Source organism: Mus pahari, chromosome 15, assembly GCF_900095145.1.
Source record: "Mus pahari chromosome 15, PAHARI_EIJ_v1.1, whole genome shotgun sequence".
In the NCBI taxonomy this organism is placed as follows: domain Eukaryota; kingdom Metazoa; phylum Chordata; class Mammalia; order Rodentia; family Muridae; genus Mus; species Mus pahari.
The window spans coordinates 58,856,677-58,876,625 of NC_034604.1; the positions used below are offsets into that span (position 1 = coordinate 58,856,677).

Genomic DNA, 19,949 nt, shown 5'->3' on the forward strand with positions numbered 1-19,949 from the left:
ATCCTTTCATGAGTATTTTGTTCCTTATTCTAAGGAGGAATGAAGTATCCACACAATGGTCATCCTTCTTGGTTTTCTTGTGTTTTGCATAATGTATCTCTTGAGGTGTTTCTAATCCATTCGTAACAGAGGCTGGCAAAAAGCTGCCACAGCGGGGTGCGAGTGTAATGTCTACAGGAGTAAGATTGTGGCCATAGGGCCTGCCTCCTCGCTCGCACTATGCTCACACCCTTCAATTGACTGCTCACATCAGAAGTTTGCTCTCTCTGTAAAGTGTCCTGGCCTGTTCATTGGGACAATGGCCCTGTCTTCCTTATGCTTGTCCTGAGGATTTTATGTCTCATGCTAAGTAGGGGTTAATCAAGAGTCCGTTCAGGCCCTCCAAAGAGTTCCCTTCTCTACAAGAGGCAGTTCTATATGAAAATTGGCCCTGGCAGGTTGAAAAAAAAAATGTTCTTTTAGAAAGACGTGGCATGTCACCAGCTTTTTCTTGTTGGATGGTTATGAATATTGTGTGCTTTATTAGAAGGAAGACAGGTAAATCCCCAGTTCCTAGCACTTATCCTAGTGTCTGATTCCTCCATAGCCTTGGGAGACCATTTCAGAGGAAGTGAACATGGCAGGAGATTCTCTCAGCCTGGCTCTGCCCCCACCTCCTGCCTCCCCAGTGTCTCGGACCAGCCCCCAGGAGCTGTCGGAAGAACTGAGCAGAAGGTTGCAGATCACTCCGGACTCCAACGGGGAACAGTTTAGTTCTCTGATTGTAAGTCGTGGTATTGTTAGAAAAGCTGAACACCGGTGGTCAGTCCTTTGTTGTAGCTTTTGAGGATGTTCTTGTAGGCAGATAATAGCCAAGGCCATTGGTTCTTGACCTGGAGGTCATGACCCATGTAGGGGTCAAACTACCCTTTCACAGGGGCCTAGATATCAGAAATCCCACCTATTGGATATTTACATTATGATTCATAACTGTAGCAAAATTACAGTTATGAAGTAGCAACAAAATAATTTCATGTTGGGGGCACCACAGCATGAAGAGCTGTATTAAAGGATCGAAGCATTGGGAAAGTTGAGATCTACTAGCCAAGAGTCAGTTCAGGCCCTCCAAAGAGTTTCCTCCTCTGCAAGAGGCAGTTCTGTATGAAAATTGGCCCCGGCAAGTTAAAAAAAAAAAAAAAAAAAAAAAAAAAAGGTGTTCTTTTAGAAAGAAGTGGCATGTAAAAAATTCAAAAGATTCTGTGGATTTTGTAAGTTCTAGCTTTACCCTTGTACAATCTCATTGCTGTCCAAAGACTCATGAAAACAGTGTCTTTGTCATGAGGCCATTTCCTGTTGAGAATGAGGAGCCCCAGAGCCTCCCAACCAGTCTTGTAAACCCACACTCTCCATACTTCTTCCTTCCATTTCCCAAACAAGGAGAGCGGATATTTAAGTGAGTGTCCCTGTCAAAGCTTGACTATGAGGTAGATGAAACCCAAAAACCCAGCATATGAACTCTTGAGGAGAAAAAGTTTGAAACTTTGGCCCAGACATCAAGGTAACACTTCTACTGGGTTTCTCAGCCCTCAGAGAGACACTTCCTAGAAGGTTCAGCTCAGTGAGAAGGAATGAGGTCAGTCACAAAGAACTTTGCATGTAACAGTGCACAGCACTGCGGGGGAAACCCATCAGTCATTCCCATGTACGTACAGAATTAAGACCACACGCACATGCCATGTTTCTCACGCAATTGGACTTAAAGGTATACTGGTGAGCATGGTGGTTGTCACTATGTGGGAAACGGCATCCTCACATGATAGTCATCGTGATGAACACATGGATCGTATAATGATTGGACTCCATTGAACATAAAAGCCACTACGTACATTATTAGCCCTTCAATTATGGTGTTCTCCTTAAACAAAGCTATTGGCCTCTGCTGCGTGAGTGGCAGTGACTGTGTGCTTCCACATTAACATTCTATAAAAGTCTTTCAGAAAGAGAATCGCCGCCAGGATGGAAATTCAGTACTAAGTAGATAGAGAAGAGGCTGCATATATGAGATATTTGAATTGGTTAAAAAACTGATACCATGGAAACAGCATGAGCCACAAAGCCACATATTTAAAATGTATCAAAGAAAAGAAAATTGCAAGAAATTATAGGAGCCATATACCATTTATATAAACCACATGGGAAAGAAATTCCTAGTTTTCTATGTTGATGTGAATTGGCATTTGTCACAATGAGAGTAGGGAGCTCTTGTACTGAGTGTTTCCAGAAGCCCGGCATATCCTGAAGACCCGAGTGTGATTGCATATATCCCTGGGGAACTTCCTCCAGTCTTGATGCTCAAGGCCACTCTGTATTCAAGGGCAGTGAGGTGAATGCTTTCCTTGGGATGACCCACACTGCCCAGGGTGGGAAGACACAGGTCGCCCCTGACACCTCCACCTAGCTTTGCCTGACCTTAACTTACTGTTAGTTATTATACAAAGTCACGCATGTGACAGGCTGTCCCATGGCTAAGCATTCTTCTAGCTAGGAGGCTTTTGCCTATGACCTCAGATCTGTGTTCAGATCCACGGGACAAACAAGTGGAAGGAACATTCTGTGTGGCACACAGGATTGCCTTTGAGTGTGCCTCGCTTCTCCGCTCCACTCCTGTTGGAACTGAAGTTCCCTCCACTTGGAAGCTAAATACAACCCCTTACCCTCGCAGGGAGGACGGGCAGTGTCTAAGTGTGATGGCCATACAGTTTAGCTGGTAAAGAGTCAAGTGTACCCTTTTTTTTTTTTTTTTTTTTGCCCCCCTTTTCCTCCATTCTTCACACTTGAGAATTTGTCCAGAGCTTGCGTCCCAGATAGCGTACAAGCGCATTGACCTCTTGTTACTCTTGGGTGTCTTGGGGACCTGTCTCTTCTCCCTTCCAGTAGTCTTGGCCTCCTTTTACTTCTAAATCCTGGCCTGCTGGAGGACACTAAGAGTTGAAACAGCTCTGGAAGGCCTACGGTCACTGCTGGGAAACAGGCGGTGTTCGATTGCCTCCCGATGTCAGAGAGCAGGGCATGGAAATGGGAATGTGTTCTGAGAACACTCCTGCTAACACTGCCACTTTCCGTTCCCTGCAGCAGAGAGAGCCCTCATCAAGGCTTCGGTCCTGCAGTGTTACCGACACGGTTGCTGAACAAGCTCACCTTCCACCGGTAACAAACACTCATTTCCGGTCCTCAGCTGGTTTCTTTTCTTGTTTTGTTTTGTTTTGGTTTTTGGTTTTTGGTTTGTTTGGTTTTTGGTTTGTTTGTTTTTGTTGTTGTTTTTGTTTTTTGGGTTTTTTATTTTTTTATTTTTATTTTTTTGGTTTTCGGGTTTTGGGGGTTTTTTTGTTTGTTTTTTTGTTTGTTTTTGGTTTTGGCTTTGATTTAAAATCTTCACGGCTGTTGAGAAAGAGTTTTTCCTGTGTCGATCCATTCACCGTAGAAGCAGGACATTTGAACTTTTCTGATTAAATCGTGCAAGGGTCTGGACTTTCCAAACCAGAATCCTACCTACCGACTAAGCTTCCAAAATGCTAAAATTGGTTCTTCACTCAGCAGAACGCATTCGACCTGCGTATATGACTGAAACTAGGTGGTCTATCCATTCAGCAGTTACAGCTGAGTTTCAGGAGACTGAACTTGGTAAACTCACTGTTCCCTTTGAACGGGAAGAACTCTTCCAGCCAGACAGCCTGATTTTTCCCCCCATTACCCATGGCTTAAACTCTCAGCTCCACAGAGCCACTGCGCTAACTCTAAAGGCAGCCTCACAGATGAAGAATGGGCTGCCCTTTGCTTCCCCCTGCCTACAGCTGTGATGGGTCTGAGTGCACAGGGGCATGGGAGAGGGGGTTTTGATATCCAATATATGCTAAAGTAAATATCAAATTGGAGGGCAGATGAGCATTGCGTCGCAAGAAATAATTTACATAAATTGGTTTCTTCTTTGGGAGGTGAAAATATTCTGTGGTTTTAAATGTTCAATTTGATATTTGACCTTGGCCTTTGTTTGTTTGTTTTTTGTGGGTTTGTGGGGAGATGGGGGTGGAGGGAATTAAGACAGAGGCTTGGTCTATAAGCCAGACCAGCCTGGAGCTCTAATTATAGACTCTAGGCTAGCCTTAAGCTTGCAGTGGTCTCCTGCTTTTCCATCCTGAATGCTGAGATCCCAAGCATGAGTTGCCACACCCATTATTATTATTTTTTTTTTTATTGCTACAGATCCTCTTTCATGGCCCGATTTTTTGTGTGTGTATGAACTTAAAGACAGGCAGCAGATCTAAAATTTTTGAGACCCTCTTCCTCGCATACATTTTTTTCCCCCTGACTTCAAGGGACATTTTTGTTCAGGTCTTACTATTTTTAAAAGTTACAAAATGAAGTGATGTGTATGTACCAGCCAAAATAATACATTGGGTTGTGGAATCCATTGTGTAGGTTGGCTGATAACAAGCTGAGATGGGAATCCGTACAGACCTCCCAGAGCAGAACCGTAGACCGTGCCGCGCTGTCGGGGATCCTGCTCAACCTGATGATTCTGTGATTGTCCTGCAGAAATTAATCACTCTCCCCTTCAAAATCAGCGTCAGCTTTATTTGCCGCAGAGTCCCTTGCCTGGATCTGTGATTGCATCTGTCCCCTTGTTCTTAAGATGCCGTGCACTCATGGACCACCAGTGGCCTCTCTGAGATGTGTAGACGTAAGAATCTGCTAAGTTTTGAACTGCGGAAGCACAGAACATCACATTAGAAGTGCCTGTCAGTCACCCCCTGTCAAGGATGTAGCCTGAGCTTCTTTGGGGTGCCATGGTGCTACAGAGAGGTCACTGGGGGAGTGCCCAGCTTCATTTGGACAAGGTGGATAGCGGGGATACCGATCTCACGCCACCTGTCACAGCATCTCCACAGCAGTGATTTCTGGTTCACTAAGCAATGGACGACTCCTCCCCCCCCCAAATACATGTTACTGATGTACGTTATCATTTAACAGCCCAGCACCCCAACTAGGCGAGCCCGTTCGTCAACTGTCACGGGTGGTGAGGAATCAACGGTAATGACCCTGGTTATTGAACACTAATGGTGAAAGTCTGTGGGATGGTTTATTATTTCTGATTATGATGAATATGTTCCCTCCCATTCTCAAAACCAAGTCAGTTTCTTTATGGTAGGGAGACACCTGCATTTCTTATCCTAAACTTCTCATTGTTGGGTTCTTTAAGGTCCTAGGTAAAATGGAGTCATTTTTAACCCTGTATCATTTGAAGTACTGTAGTCAAGCCTGGTGAACTGTTTTTGTCAGTGTCTGTATTCCTGGGGAGCTTTCTCTTGCTGTCGAATACTTGGTTAAGCGAGAGAAGCTGCAGGAGTCGTTCAGGACCGTGCATGTGAGTCCAGGTGCGCAAGAGGCTGTGCACTCCTCTTTCCCACACCACATTTATAACAGGGAACCAAATTGTCTGCATCTCCATCATAACCTGTAACCTCTCTCTGCTACGAGAAGTCTGATTTCCAAGAATGGACAAGTGTTTGTATGATTCCCAGGGCAGGGAGCAATTAGGGTATTTCAATGAGAGTATCGACAATTGTTATTATTTTCTTAGTTTTGATTGATAGCATTCGTACTTCTATATAATTTCTATCTGACTAGTTGTTTTGTTGTGTCCTACTGATCCTTGAAGTCAGGCCACTCTGTATTTGCTGATGCCAGCTTAGATTAGATGACTCTCGGAAGAAGTTTCTTAATTGTTTCACCTTTGCCACACACACACACACACACACACACACACACACACACACGCTGCTGCTTATTATTTGTGAATAATTTTAACTACTTACACAATAGCTGATTTCCTAGAGGAAGTTTAGTACTCGGTGCTATCCAAATGACACTCAGATATACAGTTGGCACAGTGAGCCCATCACTAGGTTGCTAAGCCGCTACAATCAAGAACTCAGGGCCAGGCCCCACCTCCAGCTGAAGTCAGAGAATTCTGCAGATGTTAGTTGGACTCTTACGGTTGTGCTGACACAGCCTGCTCTGAGTAGTGGAGCCATAGGCAGACCATTCCCCCCGGGTGGTTTGTCTGCTACCCATAGTATCCTCTGAGTGTGTCATTCCTTGTTACGCTTAATTGGATTTGCAACCTACTTATAGCTGTGGAGTGTTAATGATGGCTCATGGTGTCAAAAGACAGAGCAAACTGACTGTGGTAAATAGTCACCCAAAAGGACGAAGTCATCCATCTGCAGGAGAACCCATGTGCCTCTAGAGCTGCCCTTTTCAAACCTTCTTCCCCCCGCCTATGTTCTCCTCCATCCGTGAATTTGGTCTTTTATTTGGTTTGGTCTTTTATTTTTGAAGCCCTAGCAATGGTATTTCCTAGATGCTTCTACCATGATATACCATGCTTTCTCGGTACCTGGATAGGTTTGGAAGGACCACGTCCCTTTCTCTCCCATCCTCTCTATTTTCTGTTCTGCCTCCCAGAGTGGCTTTCCCCTCTGACCTCCTCTTTGATGCATATGCCCTCACTCCTGTGCCCTCCCAAATGTGCATGTGCCGTGATTATGCACGCAGGCGCTGTTTATTTGGGGGCGGGGAGGGGGAGAAACCAGCATGATCATAATGCTCAGAAAACTATTTTTAACTTAGGTTGGTTTTTCTCAGCTATGTTAATAATCATTCAGCATTCGGCGGTGGAAATACGCCATAGTTTATACACATTTCCCACGCTGTCTACTATGTGTGGTCACCATCCTTCTATGTAGCGCTCTTCCCAAAAGTGCTGATCCTTGTCTGAGGAATCCTGACCTTTTGATTTATGGCAGAGGCCTGCACACCGTGTCACTTTATTACAGGTTGCACCAGGGTTCTCCCTTTCAGATAGAAAGAGGGAGGGAGCAAAGTCCTTTGATCTTCACTGAAGAGATTCTAAAAATATCATCCCGAGATACCACTGTGGCTGGGTCGGGGTGAGTCATGGGGCATCTATGATGCTCAGTATCAAAGGACAGTCAGACTCCCTCAGTCTCAACATAATCCCGTTCTTCATTGTAGTGAGCGGGTCCCAGCCACCGTGAGGCTGGAGAGAGGGCCTATTAGGAATCAAAATGCCCAGCAGTGTATATAGTTACGGATGAAAACTCAAATGTTAAGTTCAGCTTATGTTTGGATTGCCTAACCTGTTTCTCGAGATGAGCTGACATATCATTCACATAGAGTAATAAAAGTCTGATCATTGGACCCAAGCCTGGGCCTCTTCCAAGAGCTGCCTGGAAAAGCTGAGTCTTGTCGTTGCTGGTCACGTGCCCTGGGTGGCCATGTTTTAGTAACAACTGGAATCATTGGCACAAGTTGTTCTACATGCTCATCTTGAGAGGATGCTGTCAGGATGTATTTTAATAACAGCTTCTTCCGTAGATGTGACTAAATGACCAGTTGCCTATTGGATTCATTTTAGACACATTCAGAATCCTCTCTGCTAGCCTCCTTTGGGTAACTAGTTATCGGTGCCATGTGTATGACCAGGGTGCAGGAGGTTCTTGCAGCCGACAGTTCAGTTCTGAGACTGTAACACATCTAAGCCATTAGGGATGTCAGTGGCTTCGAAAGTCTCTGTTCCAGGAACAGATGTTGCCGGTGTTTGTTTGTTAAAGTCTCAATGTTTCTAGAACTGAGTTTTCTGAGAACCTATCTGTCCCTAAATCATGACTCATCAAAAAAAGGAGAAGAGTAACAAGTGCTACTTAATATTCCATGTAGTCAAAGCAATTATGCTCATATAAGCCACAGTAAGTCAAAATGCATCGTCTATTTGCTTAGATGACAGTACATCAGACTGGGCTTCCAGCCAGTCCAGATTAAAACCCTGGAAAGGAGGTATGGCATTGTTGTGGGTATCTCCCATTTAGGCTGTGGACCACTTGGTCTGTCTTTCATGGCCATAACAGCTTTGTTGATGGTTGTTGTGCTCCTGGATACAGGATGCTATGTGGTCAGTTGCTCTCGGAATTCCCTGATCCTTTAGGACGGACATATCTGGGAAAATGTCAAGGAGCATTTTTTAGCAGGAAGGTTCCTTATATATACCCTCTCCCTGCCTGATAAACATAGCTTCGAAATAACCACCGAGTCAGCTGCTTCCCAGTTAGTTTTCCGGTTCATTTTTCTGGAGTGTGCTGTTGAGTGTGAGGGGGCCTCTTCAGTCACAGCCCTTGGTAAATGCAGTATGCATGCCCCTGCTCCCTCTAATTCTGGGTCATGGGGCACTGAGGACTCTGTGGCTGTGACCTTCACCAGAGCAGTTACTAGTAAGCAGGGTAGCTAGGGAAGGACAGACAGAAGGCTCAGTAAGAAACGAGTCACATGATCAGCCTAATTCCAAGAAAGCAGCACCGGCTGAGGTCCTTAAGAAGACCCCCACAGGGGAAACAGCACTCAGAGCAACAGGGCTGTTCCTCAACCTCCCAGAAGTCTTGCTGGCCCTGGTAGGTACTGTCTTTCTGAGCGCCTCCCCTAGATCATTGCTTCCCCGGTACAATGCATGATTCAGTATTTTTAGGCTAATACTCACCCTGGGCATCCCTTTCCTGCCAGTCACAAAGACATTCCTGTATACTCTAGCACCTGTCCACGCAAGCTCCATTTCTCACGCTGCTTCTTACACAAGGCATAGTCTCAGTAATTCTTCATTTAAAAGGATGGAATTCATACTGGGTGTGGTGGCACATGGCAGCACTGGGGAGGCAGAGGCAGGCTTTCTATGAGTTCAAGGCATTCCTGGTTTATATGTGAGTTCTAGGCCAGCCGAGGCTATGTAGCGAAATCCTGTCTCAAAAAATAAAATAAAATAAAAGGAAGAAGGAAGAAGAAAAAGAAAAAAAAAAAACAAAGATAGAGAATAAATAATTTGCACTGTTTATAGTTCAGACTAGACATCACAGGCTGTGGCAGGGATCTAACCTATGTCATTACACTGGTATAAACGCTGCCTCTAATATGAGGCTTCATAGGACTCCTTCCCCAGGGGACTTGGGGACCTCCTGGGCTGAGCAGCATAGACACACTAAGGACCCTGCGGAGTATGTCTCTGTACAGGAGTGCAAGTCAGAGGAGAGACTCTGTGTCACATTTTGCCCTGAACGTTTGTGTGCACCGGGCCTCAGGGAGAGCTGTGCACTGAGTATCTCTGGGGTAGCCAGCTGTCTAACAGTGCCCGCAGCAGGCATTCCTCTCCTGGGCATAAGTGTTGGGCGGCTTGAGACTCGCTTCTGAACTGTGTGAACTTTAGCACCTGGACCAGGTTATGAGACATGGCTTTTTTTCCTTTACTCACACTTTGGTAATGGTTCTGTATTTAAGACCTCAGAGGCTAAGAGATGATTTTGTAAGCATGTGGGTGCCTTTTTGTCTCACAGGAGAGTGGCAGCTCTTAGAGTCGGTCTGTTTCTGACTTCCAGATATACTCTTTGTGGGTTGTGGGTTTTGGTTTGGTTTTTCTGTTTGTTTTGTTTGGTTGGTTGGTTTGTTTTGTTTTTCTGTACAAACAGAATTAACTTAATCTTGCCCAGAGAAATATAATTTCTAGGTGTACGTTACGTTATTAAACTGGTCAGGGAAACAAATTCTAGTTGTTAATAATAATTTCTTGCACAAACAGCCATCAGTGGCCTATGTACATACCACGCCGGGCCTGCCTTCAGGCTGGGAAGAAAGAAAGGATGCAAAGGGACGCACATACTATGTCAATCATAACAATCGAACCACAACTTGGACTCGGCCAATCATGCAGGTAGGAAGATCACCACCCAACCCAGACTCAAGGACCATAGCAGCCAAGGTGCAATGACCAGCCTCCTAGCGTGGTGCTCATGTCCTGTGACGAAGGGCCTGTGCTGAAAGCAGCCCTCACCAAAGACATGTGTTACTCTCAGTAGCATATTCTCCTGAGGAAGACTTTGGTCCTTGGATACATATATTTCAGTGTGACATAAAAATACTTTCAGAAAGTGAGCCTATGACCATGGATAGCCCCCTCTCCCTTTCCCACACCCTAAATCTCTTTTCCCCTGAGGCTAGTTCTAGTTGGCCAGTGATTTAGTTTTAGTTCTCTTGAATGTGTCTCCGAAGTCTTTGCCCGCCCCCATTATTAGCTTTAATTATTTCCTCTATGCTTTAAATAGGCCAGACCTGTGATTATGGCTGTGAGTTGTTGTTGGGGTACATACTCCTCATCACACACAGGGAGATCCTCATACAAAGAGCTAACTTGTTTTTGCCTCCAAAATAGCTTGCAGAAGATGGTGCCTCCGGATCAACCACAAACAGTAACAACCACCTAGTCGAACCCCAGATCCGCCGGCCCCGTAGCCTCAGCTCGCCAACAGTAACTTTATCTGCCCCACTGGAGGTGAGAAGGGCCGCCTCCTCTAACCAGGGTCACCTCTGTCCTGTGGCTTCTCTTCACTGTCTCTTCCCTCTAAGCTGGACTCTGTTCCGGAGGCAGCCCCTCACTGAGCAGTCATGTGTTGCTGACTCTGTGCAGGCTGCCCAAATGCTTTGGTGTCTCGGCCAGCTAACATTCTGGGCTCTCTCATAATCTTCATTCTCATTCGGCTGGCGCCATGCGCGGCCAGTGGTGCACTCCCCGCTGAACCTGTGCGGTCCCTGTTCTGTGGCTCCTTCTTGCCTGTCACGCCATCAGAGATCTCATCATTCTTCCGAGTAGCCATGCTTCTGTTGGGTTTCATAACATAGCGATCGCTTTGTTCATATTTTCTTTGACTGTAGGGTCTTGTCTTCCATTGTGTGGGTACATGTTTCTGATGTGCATTTTCATCTCTTTCATCATTGCTGGACATCTGCTTGTATGCTATCCTTGACATGCTTTAGTGGCCGCCCTGAACGTCATAAACAGCAGACAGTCAAAAGCCAGAGAAGACATGAGTAAATTAAAGTGCTCTGACACAGTGGGAGCTGGTGACAGCACCTCCAGACTGTCAGGAATGTGGGATAATGACTGTCATTCCAGGTGGCTGCCTCCACTGATGGAGATCTTCTTCCGGGATCTAAAACCAGGCAGTGTGTTTGTTAGACTGTGGGCTCTTTGAGAGTAAGGGCTTGTCTTGCTCTGCTCTGAAATCTCCACCCATAAAATGGTATTTTTGGCAGGCATGATTGGCAAAGAATTGTGGCTAGTTATCCTTGATATTGTTGCTTATCCAACCAATAGAAAGGCGTAAAGTTAGGGTTGGTTTGAAAGTAGATGGAGAAATAAATGGGGGCTTGGGGGAAGCCTCTCCCTCATTGGTCTCCGAGGAAGAGCTTTCTACAGCTGCATTGTGACGTGTGTTGGATTGGCCCGTGGTGAAGAGTTCTAACACTCATTATTGTTCCTTAGGGTGCCAAGGATTCACCCATCCGCCGTGCCGTGAAAGATACCCTTTCCAACCCACAGTCCCCTCAACCATCACCTTACAACTCCCCCAAACCACAACACAAAGTCACACAGAGCTTCCTGCCACCAGGCTGGGAGATGAGGATAGCCCCCAACGGCCGACCCTTCTTCATTGACCATAACACAAAGACTACAACCTGGGTAAGGCTGCTGCTTTTATTTGGCTCCGTTTTGGGGTTTTTTTTGTTTTGTTTTGTTTTGTTTTCACTGTGAGCTCCAGTTAATTCTCTTCCTCTCTGACTCAATCCTTGCAGTCCTTCTAGAGTAGTCCCATCACCAGCTCTGAAGCAAGTGCCCTGAGGGGCTGGTGGGCACCTCGGATGCTCAGACACAGCTAGGGGTGCTACCCGTGTGGCAGTCTCGCAAAGCTCTCATTTTAATAATTTGTTCCATTTTGGGGGTAAGGGCAACCTTCGCCCTGCTAGCCTTTTGACTTCACTGTAACACTTCTCAGGCTGTTAGTCATTGTGTTAGGAGTGGTAACATTTGAATCTAGTGTTTTCCCTGTCTCCTTTTTGCCCTGCACACCCCTTTCTCTCTAGTGGTCATCCCAGATGAGAGTTCTGAATTTCCATGCTACATTCTCTCTCCTCCTTTCGTGAATTAAAATTGCCCTAGTGACCTGGTGACGACTTGACTGTTCTTCCCAGTGAACATTTTGACCGAACTGATTTTTTTTTGCCACGATGACCTTTCTCCACTGTGCGTTGCACTTGGGAGAAATGAGTGGAGGCCAAGGTGAATGAGCGTCTCTGTGTCCCTCTGGCAGATCTTTGTTTCTTCGGCATACTCAGAGCTAGCTTCCTCGAGGCAGCACAGAGCTCTTGCTAGAAGTCCACGTTCCTCCATTATAGTCCCTAGCCCTGTACTTAAGCTGGATTTCTTCTCTTGTTTCTGGTTGGTTTTGATGCAGCAGGAACTTCATTTTTCTGTGTAGAGCAAACTCGGGGATTCTTGCTGCCCCTCCAGCATCTGTGCTCTGTGCGCAGAACTAACCTAAGTTTTCATCTGGATCGCTCTTCGGTCTTGGATCCATTGTGCACGAGCACTGCTGGTTCCTGTCTCTAGCTGTGGCGACTGCCCAGTTGATGGACCAACGGTATTGTGTTAAGGAAAGGGTTTCAACCAAGGTAACCTTGGCTATCATTTACTCTCAGTCTGCGGTGTAACGTTAATTCAATCCCTTGAGAATCAGACCGTGTGCGCCCTAAACTCCTGTGGACTGAGGTGCAGCCTGTCCCCGCAAGGGCATTCTTGGCAGCTGGGGCAGGCCTGTGCCTTCCTCTGTGGGATGCTCAACACCCTTGGTTGCCGGCTGCTGAATGCTAATGGCTGCCGTGACCCTCCCGATACACTGACAAACAGGAATGCACTCAAATTTCCAGACATCCTACAGTGAGAACTGAACCAGTCTCCAATCTTGGGGGCCCTTCCCTGTTTTGCAGAGAAAGGAATTTACCTACCAGCCAAGGGCCTTCCCATCAAGGTCTGATGACATTCATTTGGTAAACCGATAACTACTTCAGAGGCATAGAATGACAGGGAGTTTTGCTTGACTCACCTTTGACTCGGAAGATAGTGTTACAGGCCTGTAGGCCAAGAGAGCCGCTCTTTGGCAAGCAGAACCCTAGAGATTGGTTTGGGGTCTTTTTTTTTTTTTTTTTTTCCTGTCACTGACACTGAACCTGGGCAGTCCTTCTGGTGTTCCCATTTTTCCATAGCGCTGCTGGGGTTCCAAACCCTTAGCCAGAAAATCGGAGCTCCAGAGATAAGGGATAAATATCATAAAAGTCAGAGGATTAGTGAATGGAGCCACTGTGGCTTGCCAACATAAGCTATGATTTTAGTAATATGAACTAGCTTAGTAATGAAATCCCCTAACCTTTTCACAGCCTTTCACGCCCCAACTGCAGCGTAAGTGCAGCTGGGCAGGATTGATTTTAAATAGCACTCACTTTATTTACTGCTGGCACCGGTGCCAAATGAAACCTGCTTTTAATCACCAGTTATCTCTCTTTACCTCAGTCTCTGGCCATTGACCGATTTGCTCATTTGAACATTTACTTTATTGAAACACTTCATCGCTGCTACTGTTGAAAAATTCTTAAGCAATAACTGGAGTTCCCTCAAGTTATACCTCCCTTCTCCGGCAGGCAGATGTGCTGACACAGCTGTGTTGTCTCGCCCCAACAAAGACGCGGACACCATACCGCGTTCTCTTTGAGAAAAACAGATTCGGAAACTGCACATCCGTCTTGACAAGGGGTGGAAGAGGCGGGAAGAGAAAAGACGCTTTCTGAATTCAGACATGTTTGCAGATGGCAATATGAGGCTCAGGGAGGGCAGCATGCTCTTCTTGGATTTGAGTGTTGTCACGGACAAAGGAAAAACAATTGATAAGACCAACAGGAGACAGTTAAAAATCACACTTGTTCCCTCTTCGTCCTGTACTGTTCTTTCTTGAGCTTCCCTGGAAGCATGAGAAGACTCAGGCCGCCATCCCCTTTATACCCGGAGAGTGAGTCAGTTAGAATCATAGCTACCGTGTGAAGTCTTTATTCACACAGGGGATGAAGGCCGTGTGCCAGTTGTCTAACTGGAATTAACTCTGACCACATTTTTTTTTTTTTAATTAATAATAATGGATGACTTTGGCCTCACCAGCAGCAATGTATGCTGGGAGTCACTAGAAACCTTTCTTCATTCCCCCTTGTTAAGGGAGCAGCTAAAAGTGTATGTGTTTGATGCCTTTCACAGGACAAAGCATTGGCCTGTCTTTACAACAGACTTTATGCCTTAAGTTAAATTACAGCTACCCAAGTTCACACTAACCAAAGAGACTGTAACCTAGTGTGCCTGCTGAGACTAAAGGGAAAAAGGCACATTTAGGATTCTTTCAACCAATCAGTATTCCTGTATTTTATATATTCACACACACACACACACACACACACACACCTACCCAGAGGGAATGTAGACACGGCAAGTGTGTTTCATCTGCTTGATTGATTTATATTCTTGTCGTTGAAGATCTCATTAGTATTCCATGTTACCATTTAAGTGTTATCAGACCCTCAGCTGCCACATCTGTCACTTGTCCTACCTCCTTGCGTTGTCCAAGGGACAGTAGCCTCAGTGGTTACCACTACATAGTCCTCACATACGGACTACTGGCAGCTGCAGTCTCCCCCCCCCCCCCCCCCCCCACTATGATACAATATGAATCCTTGGCCTGGGCCTGCCCATGCTCTGAAGTGTGGCTTCCATACAAAGCCATTTTAGCAGACCTACAAAGCTAGCCCCTCCCCCTCCCCCAGGGCCTGGTACTTTCCCTTGATCTTAGTATCTTCCTTTTTTTCTTCTCTGCATCACCCATCTGTGGCCCACAGAGCCAATTGTCTTGCACAGTTGACTTCACTCCGTGGCTGTCCTTTCTGGTTAAAGCGCCCAGAATTCCCATCTCCTAAGAGATAGCTTGGGATTGCTGTAACCCTGACTTGGTCGTTGACTACCTGGGATTTCAAGGGTCCTCGGCAGTGTATCACCTGTCACATCTCAGTGTTCATTTAAGTCTTTCAACCGATCAGTTAGCCAGCTCCAAGTGATATCCTAATGATCAGCTTCTTGGCCTCTCTAAATCCTAAATCTTGGCGTAGCTCTGTGTGCCGCAGTATGCTACAAAATACTGGAAATACCACATCTCAACCTTTGGAAGGATGCATTAGCTTCAGGGTCAACATTTCCTCACAAAGCACTACGATGATTTATGCCTTCAATTAAAACCCACTCCCGCTTATAGAGACAGGGCTGCTTGTACTGTTTGTACAATTTTGTACTGTTTGTACCCTTTTCTGTTCTTGCTATTTCCAAAAACCTCTCACTTGGTTATAATCCAGCACTCCTGGCTTTCACTGTTGATCCGGGAAGTTGATGAAGCAGTAAGCCTTTTGTTAATTTGGCAGCAGCGCAGCCTTTATTTGCTTTGATGAGATGGAGCTAGTGTCAAATGTCTCCATGACTTGGTTTTACCTGGGTTTATGGTGTTATTGTTCCAGTTGACTGGGTATCGGTCTGCGTTTTATTTGTTTTCTAATCTTTTGAGTTTAAAAGCTTTGGATTCTTTAAGCCCTAATTGGCTCCGTGTAAGGGGCAAGTCCCAACTCTGGATCCTCTCCTTTGGGCAAGTGAGTTTGAGAAACTGAGTCTCCAATACTGTTGTTTTGTATCTAAAGGCACAGAGACAAGGAAGGTTGCAAGATCAGATGTCTAACTAACTACTTCTTTTTTTTTTTTTTTTGCAAAGGAGAAAACATGACCGAAGATGACAGAGTATATATTTCTTTCTTTGATTTTTCTCTGGCCTCTTAGGAGCATATCTTTTAAGGAAAATGCTTACAAAGTTTATGTTAAGACAGGGACAGAAACCTAGTCACCAGAGCTTGATCGGTAGTCTCATTCATGTCACCTGCTAGCATGCGTATAACTTCATAGGATGAAGCAGGCTATCTCTGAAATAGCCCCTGGACTCTCTGGTCAGACAGATGCAGAAGGAGCCTGTGAAGCCCAAGTACTAAGGATGCTGCTCTTAAAGGATCACATTTAGAGACTGTAAACACACCCCTCTCTGGAGGGCAGTCACGTTTCTCCCAATCTGGTTGCCTTTCCCCTTTCCCTTTCTCTGAGTCCTAGGGAAACAGTTTACCTCCCATCGGAGGCCTGTTCCCCTTTCCTGAGATATGGTAGCCAGGCTTCCTCTACCAAGCCGACAGCTGAGATCCCTCCCAGGTGCCTGGGAACATGGAGGACCGGAAGATGCCAATGAGTGCGCACAGGGAGTCCCTCCTAACCGCTGTCATGTACATTTTTCCTGCAGGAAGATCCACGGTTGAAATTTCCAGTACACATGCGGTCAAAAGCATCTTTAAACCCCAATGACCTGGGCCCTCTCCCTGTGAGTATGCTACAGGGACATGAAATGGTCCGGAAGTGTGTGGTTATCCTCTCGGAGTTCCTGGGAAGCCTGCGCCCCCTGCCCCAGGCTTTCTGGGTCCATTGGTCAATGTTGCTTAGAAGGGTGAGACACCAGGGCAGTTTGAAAGGTATATTATAGTCCATTACGAGCCAGGGCTCGTAAAAGAAGGCTTTTAATTACCAGCCGGTTCGTTTTTTTGATATAGGACATGTGCAAGGGGTGAGTACTGCAGGTGGCCATTCAAGCAGCATACCATTCATTTTGTAACTTAGCAACTCCTGAGCTCCAGCCATGCTGCAGACAGGCATAAGAACGAAGGCCATGAAATACTATGGGAGGGAAGGGCACAAATAATCACAGAAAGTTCCTCTAAAGTCACTTAGCCTGTAGATCTTTTTAAAGGTGTTTTCCCCTTTGTTGTGGGCTCTTTATGAACCTGAGGGGAGTGCTTTGATTTTTGTTTCGTTTTTTGCAGTTTTGTTCGCCTTTGGAGGCATGATATAATTTGGTCTATAGTTTGGGATGAAACTTTGTCTGCCTTCTTCAACAGCTTGCCCTTCATTTAAAAAAAAAAAAAAATGCTGAAGATGAGGAGACAGGGTTGGGTTGGGTTTGGGTTTGGTTTGGAGTTCTAGTATTCACTTAGATGGCCCAGACCAGCCTGGAACTCAAAATCCCCCTTGGTCTTACTTCCCAGGTTCTAGGATAGCAGACATACACCATTACACCCAACCCTGAGCAAACTGTTTTTAAATGGAAGTTGTTGTTATTTCCCGAGGATAAGGGGAGCCTTTTGAGAGTCTAAGAAAATCTCTTAGGCTGGGGAGATGGCTCGGTGTGAAAGAGTGCTTGCGGCACAAGCGTTAGGATCCGAGTTCGAATTTTTGGAACCCACATGGAAAGCTAGACTTGGCCACATGCACGCCTGTAGCCCCTGGTGCTGCAGGGAGCAGCCGGGAGGGTCATTGGAGCTGGCTGGCTACCAGACTAGCTCCAAGCTCGGTCAAAGAAAGATCCTGTCTCAGAGAAACATGGTGGAGTATGAACAGGATACCCAGTACCCTCCTCAGACTTACACCCACACGGGCATGTACACCCACACAGGCATGTGCACATACAAAACACACACACAGACACCCCGCCCCTCAAAAAAACAAGAGAAAGTCTATTGCCTCTGAGTCAGGTGAGGTGTACTGACTTTATCTTAACTAGTACCGGAATGTTGGAGCTGTGACTCAGCAGGCAAAGCACTTGCTGTGAACTACTTGTGTAAGGACTGAATTCAGATCTGGGGAGAGCCCACATCAGAACCCCACGAGTGGGTGTGGCACCCTTCATGTAAGCTGTGAGTGGAGAGTCAGAAAAGCAATCCCCAGAACAAGCTGGCTGCTCTCCAAGAAATGTTGTTAGTTAGAATAGAGGACAATCAAGGAAGACACCTCAGCGCTCCACGCCTGTTCCCTGTGCGCTTGCGAGCGAGCACACGTGCACACACACACACACACACACACACACACACACACACACACACACGCGCGCGCGCGCGCGCGCGCGCGCCGGACACGTATGCAGGCAGAGGAAACGAGGGAAGGCTGTCGGTGGCCGGAGTCTTTTAGTTCCTTAGTGTAAATGGTGGGAGTCCTCAGCACTGGGGCTGCTCAGCCACTTACTGTGTGATTTATTATTCTTACAAATGATTCTCACTTTGTATAGTCAGTACCACTCAGATTTGAGCAAGATAAGATTAGGGCTAGTATCCACATTTCTGATTAATTTGACTCTGGCCATAACCCTCCTCCATGAGAGTCTTTCAGCCAGTTATAGATGGAAAGTCTGAGACCACAAGGAGCTTGTACCTCTTGCTTAAATCATGGTTTTGTTTTGTTTTTTAACCTTGAACTTCTCCAAAAAGAGTGGTCTGCACGGATCTCTTTCCCCAAGATTTATCTCCAAAGGATAGAGTTATATGAACCCCCTCCTCCTTCCCTGAAGTACAGAGTAAGAATTTTAACTAAAGGAACATTCTGTGCTGAACTCTCTTACAAATGTTTCTCACGTTTATTTTTATGTATATTATTGTTTTGCCTGAGTCTGTGTATATACACTGCGTGTATGCCCGGTGCCTGCAAGCCAGAAGAAGGCATCAGGTCCCCTGGAACCGGAATTACGAATAGTTTTGAGACACTGTAGGTGCTGGGAAACAGGCCCAGGTCCTCCTGCAGCAACATCAGGTGCTTTTTGACCCGAGCTGTCTCTCCAGCCCTCACACTGAACTCTTCAGCAGTTTCCTGAGATTCCCAGGGAGCCTCATGCTGGTGTTTCACACGGTGAAAGCTTGTGAGAGAGACACGTGATCCTGCGTGACTTGTTAGCTGTGCCCCCGAGTTAGCATTGTTTGGCATATCCTCAGTGCTCAGGTGTTTCCAGCAGAGAAGGGTCCTGGAATGTTAGTGTGGCCGAAGCCGTGGATTTGGGAACTGCTAACCGATGCTTGTGTTCTCCCCCATACTTGTCCTGGATGCCAGCCTGGCTGGGAAGAGAGGATCCACTTGGATGGCCGCACGTTTTACATTGACCATAGTAAGTAGCCCCTGCTGTGCCCACAGGCATGACAGGGTACAGGAAGGGGAGGGTGACATTAATGTGATGGTGAAGCTTTGTCATTTTGCTCCCTGTCCAGGCAGCCAGGTGTTATGTGGAGAGAATGATACCAGAGAGTCAGTGCCCTTATACGGTACTGTGCCTTCACCCCGAGGTTGCTTCCAACTAGCCCTTCCAGCTTTGATCTTGTGACCTATTAACTTTTTTTAATGATTAAAAAAATTTTTTTTTTTAATTTTTGTTTTGACAGTTCCTTGACATCTGCGCTTTTTAAATAAATACACTCTGGAAATAGAAAATAAGATTAGAAGTGATGATTTCGTTTTTAAATAAAAAGAACGAATCCATGGGAGCAGTGTTCTCCACAATGGATGCTTTCTTTTGGAGCACTGACTTCCAAGGCCCGTTCTGAACTTATTTTCTATCGTGGCATGTGTCCCTGCACCCAGCCCACTAATGATATACGCAGCTGTTTTTCTGAAACCTTAGTGTATCTGCTGAAGGCGTTTGCTTGAGCACTCGTGGATATATGTGCAGTTTCTCGTTTCATCTACAAGTTAAACTAATAATGTTTGCTGTTAGCCAGGGAGTTGGGATGGGGGGGGTGAGGGAAGTTTTGGGTTGGTTTCCTTTGGTTTGGGGGTGGTGTTTTGTTTGTTTTGTCTTTAGCTGGCTTGTTTTTTTCATAAAATTATATTCATGTAGCCCTAAAACTTTCTGAAGAAGGAAACCAACCAACAAACAAACAAGCATAAAAAAGCTTCTGAAAGGTTCATATCCCTGTGCAGTTGGTGGGATGTGGTTGCGTGTTTTATTCAGTTGGGAAGCAGGAAGTGAGCTCAAGTGTATCGATGAGCCTGTTGCTGAGAGTCCTGTCCCCAAGCAGTGCTTGTACATAGACCA

At 45.9% G+C, this 19,949-nt stretch overlaps 1 protein-coding gene across 16 annotated transcripts in view; it reads left to right on the plus strand.

Annotated features, from left to right (window-relative positions):
* Nedd4l (NEDD4 like E3 ubiquitin protein ligase) overlaps nucleotides 1-19,949 on the plus strand; it is a 320,649-nt gene that overhangs the window by 270,040 nt on the left and 30,660 nt on the right. For 5 of the 16 annotated variants that reach the window (XM_029547160.1, XM_029547161.1, XM_029547167.1 and 2 more), the window contains 9 exons: nucleotides 587-763; nucleotides 3,112-3,186; nucleotides 5,008-5,067; nucleotides 9,677-9,808; nucleotides 10,307-10,426; nucleotides 11,417-11,614; nucleotides 16,347-16,424; nucleotides 18,971-19,025; nucleotides 19,126-19,179. In XM_029547160.1, the coding sequence (XP_029403020.1) occupies nucleotides 587-763; nucleotides 3,112-3,186; nucleotides 5,008-5,067; nucleotides 9,677-9,808; nucleotides 10,307-10,426; nucleotides 11,417-11,614; nucleotides 16,347-16,424; nucleotides 18,971-19,025; nucleotides 19,126-19,179 (949 nt within the window). The remainder of the gene's footprint in view (nucleotides 1-586; nucleotides 764-3,111; nucleotides 3,187-5,007; nucleotides 5,068-9,676; nucleotides 9,809-10,306; nucleotides 10,427-11,416; nucleotides 11,615-16,346; nucleotides 16,425-18,970; nucleotides 19,026-19,125; nucleotides 19,180-19,949) is intronic. The other 11 variants (XM_021214590.2, XM_029547164.1, XM_021214593.1 and 8 more) reach the window with 5 other exon arrangements.